Genomic DNA, 19,521 nt, shown 5'->3' on the forward strand with positions numbered 1-19,521 from the left:
ATTGGTTGGTTTACCCCTCTCTTAGAATCTTTCCTCCTTGCTTAAGTTAAATAAAATTGTTTATGACCCAAGTTTCTTGCTGGCGAACCGAATATTAAATTCCACCATGTTATAATCACTGCATCCTCAGGGATCTTTTACTCCGAGGTCATTTATTAAATCTGCCTCATTATCCTTTATCAGATCCAAGACAGCCTGTTCCTTGGTTGGTTCCATGGCATATTGTTCTAGGAAACTATCCCTAATGCACACTATGAATTTAATGTCATAGTTAGCCTTTCCAATTTGAGTAACTCAATCAACATGAAATTTAAAGTCATTTAGGGCCTACTCCACTGAGAGCCAAAAACAGAGGGTCTCTCTTCAAAGAACATGAGGCAGCCAATGAGAGCATTTGGAGGACCTGCTAAATCAAAATGCAACCTTTGATGCGAGTACTTTCGATACCATCGCACAGCACACTGCCCAGAACCATCTTGGTGCATTTCCAACCTACCATGAGGTTGAAACAACCACCTGACAGCTAAAAAAAAAACAAAGCCTTTGGCGCAGATGGAATTGGCTGAAGTACTATAATACAGCGGACAGACATTTTTGACATGAAGCCATGACCTCATTGCCCTCATTCAGAAAGAAGCATGCCGGGACATCTCAAGAGACACTGTAATTGTGACCATCTTCAAAAAAGACTCAGATCCAATTGTGGAAATTAAAGAGGAAATTCCTACTTCCTGCCACAGGAAAGGTCGCTGTGAGAATGCTCCTCCCAACCACTCAAGAACTCCACCCTGAAACTATGTCCATCAAGGTACTAAGGGCTTCAACTCTGTCAACCATGAGTGATTATGGAATGTTCTCCTCAAATTCGGTTGTCCACAGAAATCCATCACCATTCTATGCCTGCTTCACAATGACAACAACATCCTTACCACTAAAGACCTAATGAGCGCAAACTGGAGTCAAGCAGGGCTGTATCATCTCATCAATGCTTTTTTCCATTTTCTTAGCAGAAACACTCCATCCCATCTCCATGAAGTTCGTCACCAGAGTGAAATGAACTTACAGGATGAGCAGGAGTCTGTTTAGCCTTCAATGCCTCTAGGTCAGAAACAAGATCTTTCGTCATTGAGCTATAGTACGTACATGATGCCTGCGTGCACGCATACTCAGAGACCAAGCTACAAACTACTGGTGACACATTCACCGAGCCATGAGAGAATGGATCTCAGACTAAACATCCAGAAAACAAAGGTTCTCTACAGTCCATTCCTGACACACAACGCTGCTCCCACCATCAAACTTCATGGTGAGTCCCTAGATGTCATGGATCATTCTCTGTACCTTGGGAGCTTTCTCTTGGTGCAGACATTGATGATGCAATATAACAATGACTCAAATGTGCTTGTGCAGCCTTCAGACGTCTGAACAACAAGAGTGTTCAAAGTCCAAGACCTAACACTCAGCACAAAGCTGAGGGTCTACAGAATAGCTGTGACTCCCAACCCTCCAGCATGCATCAGGAACATGCACCACATACAGCAGATGCCTCAAATCCCTGACACAAAATCCTTCATTAGCAGAATCAGCATACCAACATGAACAAACTCTCTCAAATAACATCTCAGTAATGTGCACTGATCACACACAATAAGCTGTGATGAGCTGGCCATATTTCCACCTGTCTGACAGAAGACTCACTATATAAGTGCTCTACTCCACAATCTGCAGTGGTAGGCAATCAGTAGGAGGCCAGAGGAAAGCCTCAAGGACACCCTGAAAGTCTCTCAAAACAAATGCAATATGTTCACCAACATGTGGGAATCATTTGCCTTCGAACACAAGAAGTGGAGAAGTATCCATGATGGTACCAACCACTTTGAGCACCATCAAGTGAAGCACATGGAGACTGTGCACATCCTGAAACTTCCCACCCTTCTGCCTTACCAAACATCACTTGTAGCAGAATCTATGGCTACACGATTGGAGTATTCAAACATTGCAGGATCCCAACTCTTCCTCCTGCCCCATCCTAAACCCTCAAGGTCGACTGAAGAAGAGTAAAACTAGGAAATTCTTGATGCCTCACTGAATTTCAGTGGTTCTTGATTAAACTGGTAGTTCTGAGGCAGCTGCTATTATATATTCTAAATGTGTTGCCTGGATTTATCAGACAATAAGTCAGGAGTGTCCTTTTTAAAACCATTTTTAGTCTATGACAGCTATACAATCATACGAATTAGCAACAGGAATAGGTCACTCAGCCCTTCAAGCCCGGTCCACCGTTCAATTTTATTCAGGTAAAGCTCATCTGAATTTTACCTCAACTCCATATAAAACATTATCAACAATCTTTACCGTAAAAAAAAACTATTCCGCCTCTAATGCCTTTTGAGGAAGACCAGTCCCTCCGCTATTTCCATATTTATTCCGCTGAGCATCCTCACAAATATTTTGCTCACTTCTGATGATTTATCGACCTCTCGTCTTTCTAATATCGTCTCTTCTTTAAATCTTAGTCCATCAACCATCCTCACTTTCATTGTGACTCAGGTAGTATCTTCAGTGGAAAAGACAGGGAGTACACAGGTACTAATTCTTTTTTGGATCCCTTCTATGAGCAGCCAGTCTCTTTCCTTATTCTAATTTACTTTATCACTTTACTTCTGAACTCTATTTGAGGCCCTCAATTTTTTTTTCCTTCTGATCGTATCCTGTATTTCCCCAAATCGATTTTTGGCACAGGTTATTGATATGTTGTAGCCCATAAGCCGGGCCCCTTTCCTCTCTGGTACTTTTACCTTCCTCCTTCGCGCCGCTTCACGTTAGTGCTCGACTTCCCTTTCCGAGTTCGCGCAGTGAAGAATTGTGGGCAAGATGGCGGCTGCTGAAAGGATTGTACGGGGGTCGCGAGTTGCTGCCACCGCCAGTAAACGTGAGTGACAGTTGGGATCAAGCAGCCGCGAGACACCCACTTCACTCCCTCCTCTGGAGACGGAGCGTGTGAGAGGTACCCCCGCCCGCCCGGTTTTGGGCGGCGGTGAGCGGCTGTTCGCTTTGGCTTGAAAACTTGGTACAGATGATTATACGAGCGCAGAAAAAGCGAAGAAACTCGCAGCGCCTATGGGGAGAGAGAAAGTGACGGACAAACAAAAACGCGCGTTTCGCGTCCAGGATGACTTCTTTTCTCCCAGCGTTTTCTGTTTGTTTCAAATTGCCAGCATCTGCGTTATTTTGCCCTTTAATTAAAGAAGTGGGTCCGTCATGTCGGTGTTGCGACCCGTTAGACCATTCCATTCTGTATTTGGATTTGGCCGAACCACTCCGAGGAGTAAGTACTGTCTGAAGGCAGTTTACTTGATGGAGCGGGATCACCTCCCCAAGGTCTTTGGTCGTAAGTCGTAGAACACAGAAGAGGCCTATCGAAACTGCCCCCACCTGTTGTCTGTGTTGTCACTTACTGGCTACAAATCCTGGGATTGTCTTTCCTATTCTTTCTTCTCAGGTTACTGCTCCTGACACCACCTCACCCCATCGCACTTCAGCCTCTTTCCGTTGACTTTGGCACAACTGGGGCAGGTGCTGGCGTAGTAATATTGACACTGGGCTTGGAGTCCAGTTTTGGGGACGGAGGTTTTATTTTCACCAGATGGTGAATTTTGAAATCAGTAAACATCTGTAATAAAATGCTAGCCTAATGATTATATAAACAAAAAACCCTTCTGGTTTGTTAATGTCCTTAAGGGAAGGAAATTTGCTATTCTTGCCCAGTCTGGCCTACAGACAACTCCAGACCTACAGTATGATTGACTCTTATCCCCACTCTGGGCAATTCGGAATAGACGGTAAATACTGACCCATGTAAAAATACCCAGATCCTCTAAATGGTTTAAAACAAAAATCATTGTCCATCTCAGATAACGAAATGTGAGGCTGGATGAACACAGCAGGCCCAGCAGCATCTCAGGAGCACAAAAGCTGACGTTTCGGGCCTAGACCCTTCATCAGAGAGGGGGATGGGGTGAGGGTTCTGGAATAAATAGGGAGAGGGGGGAAGGTGGACCGAAGATGGAGAGAAAAGAAGATAGGTGGAGAGGAGAGCATAGGTGGGGAGGTAGGGAGGGGATAGGTCAGTCCAGGGAAGACGGACAGGTCAAGGAGGTGGGATGAGGTTAGTAGGTAGGAGATGGAGGTGCGGCTTGGGGTGGGAGGAAGGGATGGGTGAGAGGAAGAACAGGTTAGGGAGGCAGAGACAGGTTGGACTGGTTTTGGGATGCAGTGGGTGGGAGGAAGAGCTGGGCTGGTTGTGTGGTGCAGTGGTGGGAGGGGACGAACTGGGCTGGTTTTGGGATGCGGTGGGGGAAGGGGAGATTTTGAAGCTGGTGAAGTCCACATTGATACCATTGGGCTGCAGGGTTCCCAAGCGGAATATGAGTTGCTGTTCCTGCAACCTTCGGGTGGCATCATTGTGGCACTGCAGGAGGCCCATGATGGACATGTCATCTACAGAATGGGAGGGGGAGTGGAAATGGTTTGCGACTGGGAGGTGCAGTTGTTTATTGCGAACCGAGCGGAGGTGTTCTGCAAAGCGGCCCCCAAGCCTCTGCTTGGTTTCCCCAATGTAGAGGAAGCCACACCGGGTACAGTGGATGCAGTATACCACATTGGCAGATGTGCAGGTGAACCTCTGCTTAATGTGGAAAGTCATCTTGGGGCCTGGGATAGGGGTGAGGGAGGAGGTGTGGGGGCAAGTGTAGCATTTCCTGCGGTTGCAGGGGAAGGTGCCGGATGTGGTGGGGTTGGAGTGCAGTGTGGAGCGAACAAGGGAGTCACGGAGAGAGTGGTCTCTCCGGAAAGCAGACAGGGATGGGGATGCAAAAAGGTCTTGGGTGGTGGGGTCGGATTGTAGATGGCGGATGTGTCGGAGGATGATGCGTTGTATCCGGAGGTTGGTGGGGTGGTGTGTGAGAACGAGGGGGATCCTCTTTGGCCGGTTGTGGCGGGGGCGGGGTGTGAGGGATGTGTTGCGGAAAATGCGGGAGACGCGGTCAAGGGCGTTCTCGACCAATGGTGGGGGAAAGTTGCGGTCCTTGAAGAACTTGGACATCTGGGATTCATGGGCCTCCTGCAGTGCCACAATGATGCCACCCGAAGGTTGCAGGAACAGCAACTCGTATTCCGCTTGGGAACCCTGCAGCCCAATGGTATCAATGTGGACTTCACCAGCTTCAAAATCTCCCCTTCCCCCACCGCATCCCAAAACCAGCCCAGTTCGTCCCCTCCCCCCACTGCACCACACAACCAGCCCAGCTCTTCCCCCCCCACCCACTGCATCCCAAAACCAGTCCAACCTGTCTCTGCCTCCCTAACCTGTTCTTCCTCTCACCCATCCCTTCCTCCCACCCCGAGCCGCACCTCCATCTCCTACCTACTAACCTCATCCCACCTCCTTGACCTGTCCGTCTTCCCTGGACTGACCTATCCCCTCCCTTCCTCTCCACCTATCTTCTTTTCTCTCCATCTTCGGTCCTCCTCCCCCTCTCTCCCTATTTATTCCCTCACCCTCACCCCATCCCCCTCTCTGATGAAGGGTCTAGGCCCGAAACGTCAGCTTTTGTGCTCCTGAGATGCTGCTGGGCCTGCTGTGTTCATCCAGCCTCACATTTCGTTATCTTGGATTCTCCAGCATCTGCAGTTCCCATTATCACATCATTGTCCATCTCTCTTATTTTACCTCATTCAATGATTTCAGTGTCATTAGATTTCCACTCTTGCCTCTTGCGTTCTAGTCAATCTGCCCCCGTCTATAACTCCTCTTTCTGCCCCACCTCACTATCTGAGGACTTGGTGTTGTTGTAATTTTCATAGCCATGCCTAATCTCAGCAGTATTCTTTTCAAAGTTATAGGATTAAGTTCAATGTGTGCACTGACATCCAAACACACTTCCCTTTCATCTGTGCTCATATCCTATGTGACTGTGAAAAACTAAACTATCCCTTATCATTCCTAACCTGACTGCAAAAATGCTTTGATCTGTTTTCATTCTTGTTCTTTAAATTGTTGTCTGAATATAAATTGCAATGGCTTTTCTTATTGCTCCCACAAATTCACCTGTGATTTATACTTGGCTGTCTCCCATTTCTCATCTGAATTTTGTCCTGTAGTGACATCATGTGAAACATCTTGTCATTTTTCACACATACAAGAAAAACGCTCAATTCTACCCACCTCCCTCAATTTATTCACTATTACTGTAATTTTAACATCCAGTACAGGATGAGCTGAAATTTTCAACAATTAAATATCAGGATGACCAAAGCCATGGGACAAATATTCTGGTAGCAGGAGTTTAAGTGTACTGAATCTATGTTGCTAGTCAGCGCCTCGAGGAAGTCCTGATTTTTGAATGCGCACTGTAGGAAGTTTAAATTTTAAATTAGCTGAGTTACTTTGCCTGGGACCTTCCCCTCTAATGCTTTCATTAAAGCCTAATGCTTTAACTTTTTGCCATCTGTTAAATATGATCTTCAGTAGTTTGGTGTCCTTAGCTTATAATGCTTCTTCAAAATGCCTCAAGATGGTTTGATTGCATTAAACATGCTATACATCTGCCGTTCCCATTATCACTAAACAATTGCCCCTCTCAGTCGCAAACCATTTCCACTCCCCCTCCCATTCTTTAGATGACATGTCCATCAAGGGCCTCCTGCAGTGCCACAATGATGCCACCCGAAGGTTGCAGGAACAGCAACTCATATTCCGCTTGGGAACCCTGCAGCCCAATGGTATCAATGTGGACTTCACCAGCTTCAAAATCTCCCCTTCCCCCACCACATCCCAAAACCAGCCCAGTTCGTCCCCTCCCCCCACTGCACCACACAACCAGCCCAGCTCTTCCCCTCCACCCACTGCATCCCAAAACCAGTCCAACCTGTCTCTGCCTTCCTGACCTGTTCTTCCTCTCACCCATCCCTTCCTCCCACCCCAAGCCGCACCTCCATCTCCTACCTACTAACCTCATCCCACCTCCTTGACCTGTCCGTCTTCCCTGGACTGACCTATCCCCTCCCTTCCTCTCCACCTATCTTCTTTTCTCTCCATCTTCGGTCCTCCTCCCCCTCTCTCCCTATTTATTCCAGAACCCTCACCCCATCCCCCTCTCTGATGAAGGGTCTAGGCCCGAAACGTCAGCTTTTGTGCTCCTGAGATGCTGCTGGGCCTGCTGTGTTCATCCAGCCTCACATTTTATTATATAAATGCATGTTGTTGTTGCTGCTGCTGCTGTTGAACAGTTTGTCTGACAATCTTATGACAACATTGTATCTAATGTTGTGATAGCATTTTGAATCCTCTTTTATCCTCAAGTGAGAGCTGCCTTTTCTTGGCTGTGTTGGAGATCTCCTTTTAAAATATGCTCCAAATCTTCTTCAGAGGAAAAAGCTCAACCAGCTTTAATTGCCTAAATGGGTTGTAAAGAAATTTCCAGCCTTCTCAATCTTCTTTAGCCTCTCTAAACAGAAGAAATTTGAGTCCATTGGAATACACATATTTTTGGTAAGACTTCTAGTAAGGTGGGGGTGGAATAGGGAGCTCATCCGCTTTTTGTTTATTTTCTCTTTCTTTACCCCCCTCTCTTTTCTCAATTTTCTTTACATTTAAATTTACTTATTTCTAGGCCCAGTAGTATGGACTCACTGCAGAGGTACAGTTCAGTTCCTAGCAGCTTTGGCATCACTAAGGCAGTCTGAGCACCAACTCAAGACTGTTGCAGTGGTGGCGAGTTTGGGTTCCCAATAGCATCTGCGTCTGATGCAGATTCATAGAGGCAGAGATAACAAGTTGTGGAGCTGGCTGAACACATCAGACCAGTTACCTGCATTGGCGAGATCCAGCCAGGGCATCAGTGGTGATATGACATTGAAGAATGGCAACTTTCGATTCAGCGGTGGCGGTGCGATGAAGGGGACTTGTGCCTGGCGACCAAGCACCTGGCTCATGATGGAGCACTTATTGAGAAGGACTGTAAAGTTGAACACCTGCTGTTTATTCATTCATTTTTCTCCCTTTACATTCAATGTTTTGGTTTGCTTTTCTGTGATTTAACATGGTGCCATAGAGTGGTGACACTATACAGCACTTTTCACAGTATTTTGTAATGAAATACATGTGACAATAAAATCAAATTCTACTGCACAGAGTCACAGAGTGTATAAGGCTGGAGGAACCAGAGGATTTTTATCTGTCAGACATTGTAAACAAACTGGTTGAAACAGCGTGGCTTTGGTTAGAAATGGAATATATGCATTTTAAGAGTAGTGTAACATTTAAACTGTAGTTTTAAAATAAATCCCATTCTGTATGTATCAATATCACAATATTGTTCTGCATTTTCCTTTTATGTACAGGCTACACAGACTTATGAATGATCTGTTGCGAGTCATTCAAGTTAGGAAATCAAGCGCTACAATTGTTTGACTTGGATGGGTTACAATATTTTGAGCACCTCACAGTTAAAAGTGGCAGATATTTGATATTTTCAATAAGGTTATGCTTACTGCCTGACTCCTTTTCCTTTATCTTTAGGACTTCTGTTTTCACCAAGAAGGCTTTTAAGTTCTTTAACAGGCGATGACAAACCGGCAAAATTTCAGCCTCCATCAAAACCTGTTATCATAGATAAAACACAGTCCGGAGCAACACAGAGAAGGTAATGTACAGAAGCTGTTCAATACCATGAAAATTAAATAGAGATTGTTTAAGTATGGATATTTTAATGATTACGTTAATCCCAGTAAAATGGATTACAATATTTTTCTGTTCTGAGGGTTCAGAAAGGTGCTAAAAATGGAATGCATTACAAATCAAATGAAATGTGCCATAGAATAATAGAGGATAGTAAATACCTAACAGCATTAAATCTGCTTCTCAAGAAATCATGGGATTTGAGAGGGCTGGCATCTTCTTTCAGAAATGAGAAAGTGATAAATCAAGCAATCCTTGACTGGGTCTTCGATGAATAATTATTAGAGACGAGAGTTAGGTTTACAATAGATAATTACTTGGGGATTATAAGACCCAGAAAACATAGGAGGAGAATTGGGCCATTCAACCATTAAGACTGCACTTCCATTCGATAAGGTCGTGATTGATCTGATGATCCTCAAGTTCACTTTTATGCCTTATCCTCATAACCCATGATTTCCTTACTGATTAAAAATTTATCTGTCTCAGCTTGGAACATACTTAATGACTCAGCCTCCACAACTCTCTTGTAAAGAATTCCATAGATTCACAGCATCTAAGAGAAGAAATTTCTTGTCATCACTGTCTTAAATGGTGACTCCCTATTCTGAGATTATCTTCTCTGGCCCTAGACCTTCCCAGCAGGACAGACTGACCTTTTAAGCCCTCTAAGAATCTTACATATTTAAATGAGCTTGCCTCTCATTTTGCTAAACTCCCATAAGTACAGCCCAACATACTCAAACTTTCCTCACAAGAAAATTCCTTTAAACATAGGCTCTTCCTATGGAACCTACTCTGGATTGTCTCCAATGACAGTATATCTTTCTTTAGTTAAGGGCACCAAAACTGTTCACATGATTCTAGGCATGATCCAACTAATGCCATGTTTGGTTTCAGCAAAACTTACCTTTTTTAAACTCCATTCCCTTTGAAATAGAAGCTGATTTAACATTTGCCATCCTTATTACCCTCTGAATTTATATGTTAACTTGTGATTTATGCATGGGGATGCCTAATTCCATCTGTGCTGCAAATTTGTACTTTTTTTCCCCCATTTAAATCATAAATCAGTTCCTCTACTCTTTCAAAAGTGCATAATCACACACTTTCCCACATTATACTCCTTTTGCCTACTCATTCAACTGCATGCTCACCACTTGCCTTTCTACTTTTTGGTTCATCTGTAAACTTGGGAAAAGAAATATTGTCTTCCCCCGTAAAAATTATTAATATATATTGTAAATATTTAAGGCCTGGAGCACTGATCCCTGTGGCACAACACTAGTTAGTAGTTACCATCCTGAAAGTGGTCCCCTTATCTCAAACCTGTGGCGAGAAAGAATCTGAAAATAATTGCCAGGGCCTGTGTTATCTTCTCCATTGTCTTGCTTAACAGAATGGGATTTACTTCATCTGGGTGATGTTATCCATTTTTAAGGTTGCCAGACCAGTTATTACCTTCTCTCTCTCTCTCTCTGTTAATTTCTTCTAATATTTCATAGTCCTGCACCCTGCTGTCTATACCTTGTTGGCCTTTTTCCATTTAAATGCTAACATGAAGTCATTTCGAGGATTGTGCCCAAGTCTTCTAGGTCCACATACAGATTACCTCTATAGTCCCCTAATGGGCTGTACTCTTTCCTTAATTAATTCTGTTGTTGTTTATATATTTTTTAAAAGTTAGGTTTTCCTTTATTCCGCTAGCCATTACTTTTCCATGCATTCTCTTAACTTTCCTAATTTACTTTTCAAGTTCCTCCTTGTACTTAATATATTCTTGTTGGTATTCTTACACGTCAACAGCAGGGAATTTATGCAGAGCATTTATAAAGCTCTGGGTAGGTATCAACTAGAGCATTGTGCTTAGTTCTGATCAAATGTAAATTCCTAATGGAGTTCAGAGAAAATTTACCAAAATGGTTTCAAGGAGAGGAAATGTTGGAGAAGCCGGGGTTGTTCTCCTTGGAGCAAGGGAGCTTGAAGGGAGATATAAAAGAGGTATTCAGGATTATTAGAGGTTTAGATAAGATAGTCAAAGAGGAATTGTTCCATTGGCATGGGGAATAGTTGACACAAATCGAAGGCTTTGGGGAATGCAGAGGGGATTTTGAAGAAAAACTAATCTTTAATGCAGAGAGTAGTAACAAACTAGAATTCACTCCTTAGACGGATGGTGCAAGTGGACAAGATAAATGTTGTCAGGAGGATATTTGGTGACCATTTCAGTGAAATAAACTTGTAGAGCTTGGTGATGAAATGGGCAGATGGGACTGACAATTGGTCTGCAGTGAACCTGCATGGACCACATTGTATGGTCTTCTTTTGTTCAAAAATGACTCAATGGCTTCAGCAATGTTGTCACGTCTTTATGTGGATGTTTATCAAATACTATTCTATCAAAATCACTCAAGTTGAACTCAGTTTTCTTCACCAAATCTGTATTAGCTTTCCTGAGTTTGGTCACACTGTCAAATGACCTGACTGTCTTTCATTAGTTAATTTTTGAATGTAGTGAGATCTAGACTGATAAGTGAGTGGATTTAAAGAACTTTAAATCTACCTTTGGTTTACATCAGGTGGAATTGAAAAGAAGATAAAATACTGACGTATATACTAATCAAAGGCTCCAACTGGGATTTTGAGTACAGTTTTGGCTTCTTGATGGAATTGGGCTATAACAGTACCCATGTAAAAACTGCACAAGCCTTACAATAACTTGCATGTTCAAGTCGCTGTATAAATGTAAGATGATTCAAGGCATTTGTGAAGTAAGAGGAATAGAATTACAAGTAGAAAGTGAAATCCAGAGGTTTGTTTGCTGAAATAAACCTTTTCATAAGGTTTTGAATGAATGTGAGGAAAATAGGATGCAGAGTTGTCCAGGGAGTGAGTTTCATGGCAGTAAGCAGCTGAAAGCTGAACCACACAGAGAATGGGATGGAGTGACGCACAGGAAATTAGTTTCAGAAGCTTATATTTTATTGAAAAGAAAGCATGGTTGGTGGTTGAGGAGATCACTTGGAGAGATTTGAAAATGAATTGGTATTTTAAGTGTGACACATTGAAGACAGAAAGTTGTGTGGATCATAAAGGCCAGGATGATGGACTTACTGCAGAGCAAGATAGATGTAGTCATAATTTAAGCAAGCTTAGATTTTTTTTTGGATGAGGGAGGACCACAAGGATTTATGGAAGTAATCAACTTTGGAGATGATAAAGATGTTCTTGGAGTTTCAAAATTGGACGTTCTCCAACTGAGGTGGAATTAAATGGTAATGCCCTATTGGTGTCAGGGTTTTGGATTCAGTATTAAGAGTCTGTCACAGATTTAAAAATTGGCATTAGTCTTCTCGGTGTTCACCTGGATTAAAACAAGGGTAAAAGTTTTATGCAAAGCCTGTTGAGGAGGAGTTAATAGAGGATTGAAAATGATAGATGGAGCGGACAAGGTGTTACTTTGATAGGGATCCAAATTAAAGAGGCCACTATAGCATCAAGCATTAACTAACCAGACAGCAGAAAAACATGTATTCAATGCATTATCCCATTGTGGAATGCTTTGCCACTTTTGATCGATGGTGCACTGATTCAGCATTTAAACAGATACAGGACAATTACTTAAAGGTAACAGGGAATGGAGAGAAAGTAGGAAAATTTGAATGAACTTAGGGAAGAAAAAGGACTTGGCAAAATTATCTCCTGGCTGTAGCTGGGAAGAATTGATTGGTCTCTATATGTTGAAAAATTCTTGTTTCCTTACTTATGGAAGTGGACTATATTTAATATTTGATGCTTTAATAGAAAAAATTTTACAGAATCATTATTTTCCATCCTTAAGTCAGATGCTAGATCCTAATTGCTGAATAAATTAGTGTTGTTATATTCTCTTAACAGGTTTGTAAGTCCTGAATTCATAATGAAGAGAGGGAGGACAAATCCCCAAAAATTCAGCATTGAGAGAAAAGATATGATTCAAAGGCGTAAAGTGTTGAATATACCAGAATTCTATGTCGGTTAGTTACATTGCTTGCTAAATAAATTCGACTTATGCATATAAAATAGCTGGAAACATATTGTAGCATTGGGATGTAAAATAATTAAATATAAATACATTTAAATATGGTACAATATAAGCTTCAAAATGAATATGTATTTGTTACATATAATGTAACAACTAAATATAATTTCATTCAGTTACAGATAGAATTTATACTTGCAACAAATCTTTACTTTTTGAACAATTTTAAAGTCAGCTTCCATTTGAAAATGTTTTTATTCCCCCAAAAAAGACAAATAGAGGTGGGAACGTGATGAATTTCCAAGGCAAAGGTTCCCCCAACAGTCCTTACCATAATCGGGGAATGGGGGGTGTTAAAATTGATGATTATTTGATTTGGGAGTACAGGTACTAATAGACTTGCTTATGAATGCTTTCTTAACCATCCTGTCTACCTGTGGTGCGAATTTCAAAGAATTATGTACCTGAATCCCTAGGTCTGTCTGTTCGACAACACCACCCAGGGCCCTACCATTAATTGTATAAGTCCTATCCTTGTTTGATTTATCAAAATGCAATATCTCACATTATCCAAATTAGACTGCATCCACCACTACTCAGCCTATTGATCCAATTGATCAAGATCTCTTTGTAATCTTAGATATGAAGACGGGCATCATTGCTCAGCTATAATAATTAGTCCGCTGGGCCAATCTGCCATCTCCGTCTACCAGACAATAGTTCATAGTCATATAGTATGGAAACAGACTCTTTGGTCAGACCATGTTCCCAAACTAAACTAGTCCCATTGCCTCCACTTGGCCTATATCCCACTAAACCTTTCCAATTCATGAAGTTATCCGTTTAAACATTGTAACTGTACCTGCATCCACCACTTTCTCTGGCAGATCATTCCATACACAAGCCATTCTCTGTGCAAAATAAGGTTGCCCCTTGTGTCCTTTTTCAGTCTTTCTCCTCATACCTTAGAAGTATGCCTGCTGGTTTTGTCATTCACCTTATATTTGCCCCTTATGATTTTACAAGCTTCAATAAGGTCACCCCTTAACCTCCAGCAAAAAAATAGGCTGAGTCTTTCCAGTCTATGTTTATATCTCAAACCTTCCATTTATGGCAACATCATGGTGAATCTTTTCTGAACTCTGTCCAGTTTAATAACATGCTTCTTGTAATAGGGTAACCAGAACTGCACACACTTCTCCAGAAGAAGTCTCACCAATATCCTGTACAACTCAACACAATGTCCTAACTCCCAAATTCAAAGGTCTGAGCAATGAAGGCAAGCATGCTAAATGCCGCCTTAACCACTCTGTCTATGTGTGACGCAAATTTCAGATAATTATGTACCTGAACCCCTCAGTCTCATTGTTTTACAATACTGTCCAAGGCCTTACCATTAATTGTATAAGTCCTGTCCTTGTTTGTATTACCAAAATGCAATACCTCACGTCAGCCAAATTAAACTCCATCTGCCACTCCTCAGGCACTCAATGCAATTGATCAAGATCTCTTTGTAGTCTTAGATAACTTTCTTTACTGTCCACTCTCCCACTAATTTTGGTGTCATCTGCAAACTTAACCATGCTTTCTATATTCTCATCCAAATAAATGACAAACAAAAGCAAACCCAGTATTGATCCCTGTGGAATACCCGTTGGTCTCATGCCTCCAGTCTGAAAAATAACACTCTGAAGAAGGGTCCAGATCCAAAAAAGTCAGCTTTCCTGTTCCTCTGATGCTGCTTGGCCTGCAGTGTTCACCCAGCTCTACACCTTGTTAACTCTACCACCACCCTCTGTCTCCTACCATAAAGCTAATTTTGTATCCAGCTGGCAAGTGCACCATAGATCCCAAGTGATCTAACTTTAATTAGTCTATCATGTGGAACGTTGTCAAAGGCTTTGCTACAGTCTATGTAAACAATGTCTATTGCTCTGCTATCACTCTTTCTAGTTACTTAATTAAAAAAAACTCAAGCAAGTTTGTGAGACATGATTTTCTTCACACAAAACCATGTTGACTATCCCTAATCAATCCTTGCCTTTCCAAACACATGTAAATCTTATCTTTCAGAGTCACCTCCAACAACTTACTCACCATCAATGTCAGACTCTCGTTCTATAGTTTTCAGACTTCTCCTTACAGCCTTTCTTAAACAATGGCACAACATTAGCCACCCTCCAGTCCTCCGATACTTCACCCGTGTTTATAGATATAAATGTGATTCTTGGCTGTGAGGCATCTTGAATTTGTGATCCTGACTGAATACACATTAAGTACTTAAGAACTGGTGCTTATGTAATTTGAAGGAGAGATTGCAAACATTAGCAATTTTATGCAATACAGTCCCCTACTGTCCTTTCACCACACTCTGCTTACTTATAATAAGGAACATCATATTTCATTGCAGCTGTTGTGTTTTATATGACTATAGTGGATAAATTTGAGTTTAAAAAGTAAAGTGCCAGATTAGAGGGCTTATTTGGTACGCTTTAAGTCAAACATTTGAGAATGATATGTCTACACTAATGTTTAACATTTTCCCCTTTTTGCCAACAGGAAGTATCCTTGCTGTTAGTATGGCAGACACAAATGCTAATAGCAAAGTCAACAGATTTGTTGGAATCTGCATCCAACGTTCAGGAAAAGGTTTGGGAGCTACTTTTATCCTTAGAAATGTCATAGATGGACAAGGTATGTTTTTAGTGATTGCTATTAAATGTTTCAGTTGTGAAGATGTTTACAATCTTACAGTTTAAACAATTATTACAATAACAAGGGTACTAATTAGAAAATATCAATGATGCAGCCACATTCTGGAGAAATTAACTAGGACTTAGTAAACGAATAAACTTGCATCTTGATTCGAGCTTGTAATACTACTTAACCTGTAAAATTTCACTTAAACAGGAAAGTGGCTTCAGAAGCTAAGTGCTGGGGTCTGAAAGACTATGGTTGCTTCTAAGTCGTACTTCTACTAGATCTTAAAATTTAGCACAATCGTGTTTTTTTTAAAACTGTCCTTTGTTCTTTACCGTTTTGAGATATTTGAACTAATTTGCGTTTTTTAATTTTTAATGGTAGCTAACTTTCTACCAAAAAGCATTGGAAATCATAACATTATGAACTGGATGCAGAAACATATCTTTCCCCCATTTTTGTTGTTATAAATTCATTATCATTTAAAAAGTAACTTCTGTGATTAATGATATGAAAGCATATCGTATGCTTCTAGGGTAGGCAAGATCATGTTTGCTTTTAATTTTAGGTTGAGCATTGTCACTAGACTTAACCTGCATTAAACTGCAACAGCAATATTGGTGAAATTGCTTTACATTAACACGGAAGTTTTAATGTAAACACACTGGTCCTTGCTTGTGTGAAATTAGAAAATATACTTTTTTTTTCAAAATTTCTGTACATTTGTTTATTTTTATGCCTTTATATATTTTGCCTCTTCGCCAGTACTGCCAAGCGACAGTAATACCAGAATTAATGAAAATATAAAGGAGGTTGCAGGAAATAGCAGCACGATCTTTAAGTATGGGTATATTGGCAATTATCAATGAGGCTTGCTTTGTAGTTATTGCTTTTTATATCTTGATGATTTTTCATTGAAGTTGTCGTGTACTTATTCTTTCGAGGTGTCGAGATCTGCTATGATATGTATAGTCCTCGAATACAGCAGATTGAAGTGCTGAGGCTAGAAAAGAGACTTGACGATAACCTGATGTACCTGCGTGATGCTCTACCGGAATACAGCACTTTCGACTTTGACATGAAACCTGTACCTAAGCCTAATAGTGCCGAGGTCCCTATCAATTTGGTAAGAAACCACATTATCAGAGAAAGTTACACAAGCATTTGATTTTATTATTTAAAAGATAGTATGTATTTTTCATAAACTTTTGAAACTTCCAAGAAAATTCCAGGCTAGATCGTAAATGATTGTCAGTGACAGTATGAGGCACAAGCAGGCTATGATAAGTTGGGAGACATCAATAAAGGGATGACGATGGACAGGCAATAGCAATTTAAAGAAGACATAAATGAATTACAAGCATTGTTCCTTCCTTTCTGGCACAAAAATAAAACTGGAATGGTGATCCAATCATTGCTAGCAAAATAATTTAGGAATGGTATTAGATCCATTGACGGTGCATAAATGTTGGCCAGAAAAAGCAGTAGATCCAAGGCTTGGGAGCAGTTTAAATGTTAGAAAATGAGAACAAAAGGATTGAATATTTTGAGGGAGAAAATAGAGTGAGAGTTAGTTTGTAGGAAACATGCAAACTGGTTCCAAAAGCCTCTATAGCTATAGGAATAAAAAATGTGAGGACAAATGTAGGTCCCTTGTAGTCAGAAACAGGATAAGTATAATGGGCAATAAAGAGATAGCAGACAAATTAAATACATTCATTGGTTCTGGTTTCACAAAGGAGGATGCAACTAACATTCCAAAAATGTTGGGGAACACAGGGTACAGTGAGATGGAGGAACTGAATCTCTATTAGTAAGGAAATGGTGTTGGAAAATTTAGAGATTACAGCCTGATACATTCTCAAGGCCCAATAATCTATATCCCTGAATGTACAACGATGTACCTACAGAAGTAGCCGCAGACTAAGTGGGTGCACAGGTAGTCATCTTCCAAGATTATGCAGACTCTTTTATAGAACAGTTCCTACTTACACTAGGGAGTCAGTAATGTAAACCCACTACTTGAAAAATGGGAAGGGAAATCAAGTAATGGTAGGCTGGTTAACTTTACATTTGGTAGTGGAAAATGCTGGTATCCATTATAAAAGATTTAACAGCAAAGCACTTGGAAACCAGTGACAGGATCAGACAGAGTCAAGATTGATTTACAAAAATAAAATCATGCTTGACGAATCTATTAAAGTTTTCTAGGATGTAACTAGTGGATTTGATAAGGGTAGGCCACTGCATGTGGTTTACTTGGACTGTCAGCAGTCATTCATTAAAGATCCCACATGAAAGATGAGCATATAACATTAAAATGCATGGGATTGGGGAAGTATTTTGACATAGGTAGAGAACTGGTTGGCAGAAAGGAATAAACGTCTTTTTGAGTGGTAGGAAGTGATTAGTCAGATATCGCTGGGATCAGTACTTAGACTCTAGCTATTCACAATATATATAAATAATTTAGGTGACAGAACTAAATATCTTCAAGTTTGTAGATGACACAAAGCTTGGTAGGACATTCAGCTTTGAGTAGGATGCAAATGTGATTAGAGGAGTTGAGTGATTTTAGTACATACATGGCAGATAAATGTTACATGGGTAAGTATGAAATATTCCACTTTGGTAGCAGGCAACAAGTAGCTAGGGTCATTTTTGCTGACAGAACATAGGTGTTCCACAAAGCCATGTGGTATCCTCCTAGAGTGGAGAGATGAACTGCAGACTAGGTGAACACTTTGTAGAATACCTACGTTCTGTTCGCAAACATGACCCTGAGCTTCTGGTTGCCTGCCACTTCAGCACACCATTGTGTTTCCTGGCCAAAATTTTTGTCTCAGGCTTACTGCAAGCTCAGTGCTAGCTGGAAGAATAGCATTTTATTTTCCACTTGGTGATCCTGCAGCCTTCTGGACTCTATAGTTATAGAGTTCCATCTCTACCGCTTGTTTATTCCAGCATCCCCAGCCTGTCGTCAGCACACGTACCAATTTCTCCTAGCTACAATCAGTTTTGAATGAGGGGTTGCTGGACCTAAACATTGACTGTGCTTTCTCTCCATCAATGTCTATTTCAGATTTGCAACATCTGCAGTTTTTTTTTGTTTTTAAGGTAGGATGTTTAAAATTCTACAGTAACTGGGGAGTCCAGAAGCAAGAGTCGTGGTCTCAGGGTATGTGATAGGCTATTTAGAACTAAAATGAGGAGAAATTTTCTTCACCTAGAGTGGAGAACTTGTGGCATTCTCTGCCACAGAAAGCAGTTGAGTTTAAAACATGGAATATGTTGAAGGAGTTAGATATAGTTCTTAAGGCTAAAGATGTCAAAAGGTATGGGGAGAAAGTGAAAACAGGGTACTCTGTATAATCATGTCTGATCATCTAACTAAGTTCTTGCTTTTCTTCAAATGATTATATTGAATGCTCTCCAATTTTCTGTGTCAAATGTGATTAGTGTCCAACTGTAGGGCACAAGTAACAATGTAATCACTAAAATAATTGTGACATGCCCCTTAGCTGCTGTTTTCCCTTTTGTTTTTAAAAACAAAACAGCTGAAAGTAAAAATGAAACCAAAACCATGGTCAAAACGTTGGGAACGTCCACAATTCAAGGTGCAGGGTATACGATTTGATTTATGTCTCACAGAAGAACAAATGGAGGAAGCCAAGAAGCATGATAAACCTTGGCTTGAATATGATATGATGAGAGAATATGACACATCCACAATTGAGAAGAAAATGGAGTTGTGTTTAGAGTGAACTTAATAAATGAGAAGAAATCAAGCACTGCCAATAACATTGGTACCAACATTTTTGGTTTTTTCAGCCTCAATTAGAATAATTATTACATTGTCATAATTGATTTGTTTAGACTTCAACAATGGAATAGTGTAAGTTATGTTCACATTTACTGAAGGCACCTACAGCATTTGGCTCAGAGCATGTGCTGGGGTGATTATTGAATAGAAATAATGTTGAAATCTGAACAGTTTTTTGAAAAGCACCAGTTGTAAATTTCAAAGTATTAAAATGATTTACATTTTCACTTGGCCCTT

At 40.9% G+C, this 19,521-nt stretch overlaps 1 protein-coding gene across 2 annotated transcripts; it reads left to right on the plus strand.

Moving 5' to 3' along the window:
* Positions 1-2,839: 2,839 nt before the first annotated feature.
* On the plus strand, positions 2,840-19,511 carry mrpl19 (mitochondrial ribosomal protein L19). Of its 2 annotated transcripts, none has more exons than XM_048530474.2 (6): positions 2,840-2,932; positions 8,582-8,705; positions 12,638-12,756; positions 15,321-15,455; positions 16,406-16,587; positions 19,019-19,511. In XM_048530474.2, the coding sequence occupies exons 1-6, from the start codon at positions 2,875-2,877 to the stop codon at positions 19,223-19,225; spliced, it is 825 nt and encodes a 274-aa protein (XP_048386431.1). In that variant the 5' UTR covers positions 2,840-2,874; the 3' UTR covers positions 19,226-19,511. The 2 variants fall into 2 exon arrangements, with proteins under 2 accessions (XP_048386431.1, XP_048386430.1); XM_048530473.2 differs by lacking the exon at positions 2,840-2,932 and adding an exon at positions 3,020-3,328.
* Positions 19,512-19,521: the final 10 nt, after the last annotated feature.

Source organism: Stegostoma tigrinum, chromosome 4 (assembly GCF_030684315.1).
Source record: "Stegostoma tigrinum isolate sSteTig4 chromosome 4, sSteTig4.hap1, whole genome shotgun sequence".
NCBI lineage: Eukaryota > Metazoa > Chordata > Chondrichthyes > Orectolobiformes > Stegostomatidae > Stegostoma > Stegostoma tigrinum.

Coding starts and splice junctions, on each gene's coding strand:
- mrpl19 (XM_048530473.2), top strand. CDS start 3,262: ATGTCGGTGTTGCGACCCGTTAGACCATTCCATTCTGTATTTGGATTT. Junction 3,329..8,581: donor TGGCCGAACCACTCCGAGGA/GTAAGTACTGTC, acceptor CTTTATCTTTAG/GACTTCTGTTTTCACCAAGA. Junction 8,706..12,637: donor TCCGGAGCAACACAGAGAAG/GTAATGTACAGA, acceptor TTCTCTTAACAG/GTTTGTAAGTCCTGAATTCA.